Source organism: Ailuropoda melanoleuca, chromosome 2 (assembly GCF_002007445.2).
Source record: "Ailuropoda melanoleuca isolate Jingjing chromosome 2, ASM200744v2, whole genome shotgun sequence".
NCBI lineage: Eukaryota > Metazoa > Chordata > Mammalia > Carnivora > Ursidae > Ailuropoda > Ailuropoda melanoleuca.
In genome coordinates, this window is record NC_048219.1 from 173,208,677 (window position 1) to 173,214,676 (window position 6,000).

At 37.7% G+C, this 6,000-nt stretch overlaps 1 protein-coding gene across 15 annotated transcripts in view; it reads left to right on the forward strand.

Moving 5' to 3' along the window:
- UNC80 (unc-80 homolog, NALCN channel complex subunit) overlaps positions 1-5,497 on the forward strand; it is a 225,750-nt gene extending 220,253 nt beyond the window's left edge. For all 15 annotated transcript variants that reach the window (XM_019802892.2, XM_019802900.2, XM_019802902.2 and 12 more), the window contains 2 exons: positions 574-773; positions 1,591-5,497. In XM_019802892.2, coding sequence (XP_019658451.2) covers positions 574-773; positions 1,591-1,857 — 467 coding nt within the window. In that variant the 3' untranslated portion in view covers positions 1,858-5,497. The remainder of the gene's footprint in view (positions 1-573; positions 774-1,590) is intronic.
- The last annotated feature ends 503 nt before the right edge of the window (positions 5,498-6,000 follow it).

The following is a 6,000-nucleotide window of genomic DNA, read 5'->3' on the forward strand; positions in this document are numbered from 1 at the left end:
TTCTGACTATACCACTGACACAATGCCATGCAACTCAGGACGGTCTGCAGACCCTGAGCTCATGCTCAGGATAAGGGAAGAAGTTTCCTAGAACACTTTAGTGCCTTTCCTTCTTTTCACCTTTCCTACCCTATCCCTACCCCGTAAGTCTAGGGGAGTGGAAGAGTCCAAGGCACACCATGAATGCTATGAGATTTGATTCTCGAAGGTTGTATTTTCTTTACCCAAGCCAGGAACTGAGTTTGTTATATGTCTTAATGAAGACAAAGAAATGACAATGATAGGCTCTTTTACGTCTTGTTGGTAGCTGTTATGAGCGATGACCAAGTTCACCTAATGCTCTAGGGAAATGTTGTTTTAAGCCATTTATGTAAAAATGATTTTTTTCTACCCAAGTTCTCTTTATAAGAAGGTGAAATCAAAACATGTACATAGTAGTCAAATATGCTCTTATTTACTAATAAGCCAGCAGTGTCTTTACAAAGAAAAGCCAGGAAACACTGGTTAAATCTAGTTTTTAAGCACTTGACAGTGTATTTTTTCCCTATTTACTGCTTTACTTCTGACCTACAGTGGATCAAAAACGTTCTGTGACCTTCATTGAGGCTCAGCCAGAGCCAGTCGCTGCCCCACCAGAAACACTGCCCGCCACCGGCCAGCCACAAGGCTGCAGTCCAGCCCCAGCTAAGAAGCCAGAAAGAACGGGCAAACCAGTGCTCACGTCTTCCCCTGCCATCGTAGTTGCTGATCTTCACAGCCTGTCTCCCAGGCAGGTGAGGGCTCTAACGACACAGGCGAGCCTTGCCCGCTGCATACTTGTGTCTAGGGACAACGTGGATATGCACACTTATTCCATATAATTGAAGTCTGAGTCTGTAACATTTTGTTACCCAGGCAGACAACGGTCCTGTCGTCATGAGCAGAACATCCATATAAAGTATGTGGGCGGGAATACATCTACTTAAGAAGGAATAAGAGAAATCTTGGGATTCTTTGTTATGAAAAACCCAAGAGAAAATATTTCACAATGAAAATAACCATTGAAAACCATGATATGATACCTGGTTGAAAAATATTTCAATTTAAAAGGAAAATAAAGTTACCAGTTTAGAAGCCTGTAAATAGAGAGTTGTCTGTATCCTATTAGAGGAATTCTCTATTCTGATCTTTATCCTCATCGTTTTGGTATTTTTCTTGTTGTTTTGATTTTTTTTTCTTCGTTCAATTTTTATAAACGAATTCCCATAGGCCCCATGTTCTTCCCAGTGGCATTTAAAGAAAGCTAAGGGGCAATAATACTACATACGTTTGTAGAGTGTTTAATGATTAACAAACCTGTAAACACCATCATCTTCTATTATCCTCACAGTCTCCAAGGCAAACAGGGCAAAAAAAATACACTCATGCTGCAGGTTGGGAAACAGGCTTGCAAGGGTGAAGGGGTCCACGTAAGAGCTCACTTACGCCAAAGTAGAGCTGGGACGGGCTATGTGCATCATTGTCCAGCTTCAGGTAGACAACGACAATTTTGATCCTCTTCCCTCACACCTATCCTGCCTTTCCATGATGTTATGATCCTTTTGATGACAGAGTGAGCCCCTCCCCGCTGAAGAAGGAGAAAAGAAGGAGGACGCAGAAGTGCAAGGTGCTCCAGCACACGGCCCCCTCTCTACGCAACTCTCAGACCCTGATGAATTCACAGGCCTTGAGACATCCATCCTCCTACAGCATGGAGACACCGTCCTTCACATCAGCGAGGAACACGGCACGGAGAACCCCCTGCTATCCAGCCAGTTCACTCTTACGCCCACCAAGCTGGGGGAGACTGACGGAGACCTAGATGAGTCTCCTGTTTAATTTCATATCTTGTTGAGAGTAGCAGGTGTAGACAAGATGTGGGAGGGATCGCTTTGCTAAAAGGTGAATACTTTTGCTTGGAAAAGATGAAAACACAGCACTTTACATCCAACGGGTGACACAAATCTCAGTAGATTTTGCTGCTAATGCGCACGTTGTTTCATAAACGTCTTTAAAAAAATCAATGGCTAAGATAATTTGGTTGTGTGGAGACCATAAAAACCAGGGAAGAATAAGAGGAAAGAGCCATTTTACTGCACATTGTTTATGATTCAAGACGCCTTGAGCAGTTAGAAATATATACTATTATGGAGCTGCTTACCTAGGAATATTAACAGATAATATGTTCTAAAAAGAGAATGAAATTTTTGAGATTACTCACATTATACATCTCATGCAAATGTTTATTTTTATAGTTTCAAAAATATTAAATCAGGTGGCTGTATGAGTAGCAATTTACATAAAAATAATCAATAAGGAAAATATTAGTTTGAGGAGACAAATAAGCCTGCAGCCATTTTTGCTTTGATCAACAATACAGCCATTTACAAGAAGAAAAAAATACTATTTTTAAAGCCGTGGATTTTTCAATATTTATTTTTCAACCGTCATTTACCTTGCATGTTGTAAATCAAAATGCTAGTGCCCTAAGATCATTCCATTTCATAACCACATTACAGAGAAAATATTCTAAAAATTATCAGACATAATTTTGAATTAAGGACCTAAACAGCCTATACTATGATAAAAACTAAATGTAAATATAATAGCTAGAAAGAGATGGTATTCCTACTTCTAGCCATGACCACGTCAATGCCAAGATTAGGAGATATTGGAAGATGTGATTACAGTATCCTGTGCCTGCCCTTGAGGGCATATTTTCAGATATTAAGGTTATTGTTAGAATTGGTTCAACAAGATAACTTTTTCTCAATGTTAACAATTTTCCTATGATCCTTTAGACATCTACGTTTATGAGGAAAAATTATAAGGTGAGCAATCTCTTCATAGACAAAGTCAGCTTGTGTATTTTACTTTAACTTGAAGTTCAGTTACTTCAAGAAAAGCATAAAACTTAAGAGGGCTCATGAGGCCATATCTCGTGTCTTACTGATCCCGTAGTAGGGCTTGGCATCCTATAGTTCAAAACTGAGTTTCAGAATTTTAACAGTTACGTTAGAAAACTGTTACATAACTATTAAACATATAAAAACTCATATGTGTACCTAAATTGGTGTGTGGTGTGTGTGTGTGTGAGCGTGTGTGCATTTTTCTAGTCCTCCGATTAAAGTTACAGATTTTGATTACATTGCAACGAATTGACAACACATTCTGTATGCTTCGACTTCAACTACGTTGGGAATGAAAAGTATGTTTATATAGAGAGGACACCTGCTAAAGTCACCCGAATCACAAAGGAAAATTATTTTTTTCTGTTAGAATTGCTTATTAAATAGGCATTGCTTATGTTGTGATTTATACTCTCAAATAGAATTTGGGGTTTGGGTCCCATTTACTAAGAGAATGAACGATATCTGTGAATTAAAGATAATGGACAAAATGAAAAATTTCAAATCTAAAACGAGAAAACAGAGGTGGTATATGGCCTCTTTTAACGTTTTACAAAATTTTCAGAACATTTACTTAATGCCGAATTAATTCTCAAGTGCGGAAATATACATATAAAGTGGTTTTATGATTCTTTCTAAGCTGATGTATTTTGCCTGTTAAAAATTATGCTGCTCAATTAGCGTTAGAGGCCTTATGTTTGGTAATTACAAGTGTCTGGGCTGTAGGAGTCTATATATTTGTGTGCACTTTGTTCCAGTTTTTTGATTCTTGATCCCAATTCTCCACGTATAATTGTATCAAATACTTAAAAAGTAAAGGGGTCAAAGAAGATTGTTGAATATCTGAGAATTCGAAATACCTTTATATGTACTTAAAAAGTACCGGGCTGTTTTGAACATGATGATACTGGCATGTCTGCCTTTCAGCCTGACTCCTTCACTCTAGTGTTATGGAAGTCTGTTGGAAACTTTTTTAATAAGCTAAGTATTGTTGTACCGTGCAAAAAAGCCTCCACTCTGAGAAATAGGGCCTTATAGAGTGGGAATGTTTTCATACTGAGACTACTGAGGTTTTGCAGATGTGTGCATCTGTTCTATTTAAGGTGCCCTTAAATGTGTTGAATGTAATGTGTTGAATGTTTATGTGTAATTGATAAAGTATTTATATGTATGTGCATAAGATTGTCTCAAGATGTATTCTCAGGAGTACTGTTACCTGGAGTTTGAAAGAATAACTATTTAAAAAAAAAAACAGTTGGGGAAGATCAGAAAAAAGTTCAAGATAACAATTTTTTGTAATCAAAATATTATTGAGTGACTAAAAATTATTATATATGATAAATACAGATTGGTCATACTAGATTATTTCTTAAGCTATGATGCTTAATGATATTTATCTTGTTTAAAGGAAAACCAAAACAGGTACCTACTTCCCATGTATAAAAAATTGGACTCAACCAAGAGGTTGCTTCTTCTGAAATTGACTTTTGAGAGACCTTGGAATAAACATGTATCATCCGTTATAGTGAGTGTAGATTTATACCACTTGGATTCAATTAAAAGCAGTTCAAATCCTGGATACAGCATTTTCTATAGCAAAACATTTTACTTTCATTTTTCAGTATTTGCTGCTTTTTATAATTCTATTAGATAAGTTATTTGATTTTTCCAAAAAGGAAACTGAGTTATTGAGTGCATTGGGACAAGTCATTGAGAACCACAGTATCAAAAGGCATAATTGGGCATGACAATGGTGAAGGAAAAAAAAAAATGTGGTGTTTGGATGTCTGGTTAGGGCCTGTTACACAGGGTGGGAATAACTGGCTTGCTCTTTCAAGCCCTCAAGAGAACGTTAGGCAGCGTGACATCTCCTCCCTTCTGTAGTATCTGTCCCTTTAGCCAATGAAGAACATTCTTCAGTCTGCTGCCTAGCTCTAAGACCATCTAAGATGAGACTATGGTGTTTATAGGGACCAATAGGGGAAAAAATGGTGATAAATGGAATTACAGTCCAAAATGCAAACTAAATACCCTTCCTCAAGTTATACGGGATACTTTAAATCTCTGGAATTTGCTGCTATCACACCGAGTTATGCTGTTGCCCTGTGACCTCACACTTCCAATTCCATGGCCTTGTCTTGGCAGTGAGTAGAGAGTCCCACTTCCTCATTTACTTTAGTGGGTCTCAACTGCAGCATTTCAGAAACAAAGTTTGGTTTGACACTCAGGACAATAAAAACAAGGGCAGAATGTATTTGGAAAAGCTTAAGACAAATTTACTTAGATTATTTCAGGATCATTTAGCATTAACAGATCAATGTACCTCCATAATATTTTTCAATAGTCACTGTGACTGCAGGATGAAAATCCTTTATTAGCCATTTTATAGGTAAAAACAAAAGATTGATTACACAGCCAACTTCCCTCAGATGACTTTGAAGTCTGTTATGAATACTGAATGACCAAAGAGCATGGAAAAAAATGCATATGAATAAATACTGAAATGTTTATGAAAGATATTTATGAAAGATATTAAGACCTCTGTGTTTGAATATGCACATATAATAAAATGAAGCTAAAAACATTTCAGATGCCTGATTAAGTTTCATTTCTCATTTCTCAACATAGGGATTAACTCATTCAGAAAAGTGTTCATTCTCTTCTCAACCCCCACAGTCTGGCTCGAGGTCACCTTTCAGTTAGACACCTCCAATTCTTCCCTCCAGCTCCAGCTGAGCTCCATTTTACTCAAGCTTTCCACCAATATCCTTCAAAATAAAGCAGAATGGGCATCTTGGGAAACTGGATATCCCATCTTGATTTCTCTGCCCGGATTGTGACCCCCTGGAATAACTGGTAGATTTCCCAGGAGGAATGTGAAGGAACTGGTTGTCCTCTGAATGTGCCCAGAACCACGATGGAGTACAAATTACCACCAGTTGTCTTTCGCATAGAGTACGAAATGCCCATTCCCTGCCATCTAAGCTATGTTCTTGCTAAATCCTTTTTTTTCCCCTCACGTGGTTTTATTTCATCTGGTACAGACTCAATGACCTTAGACACATTTAGCAGA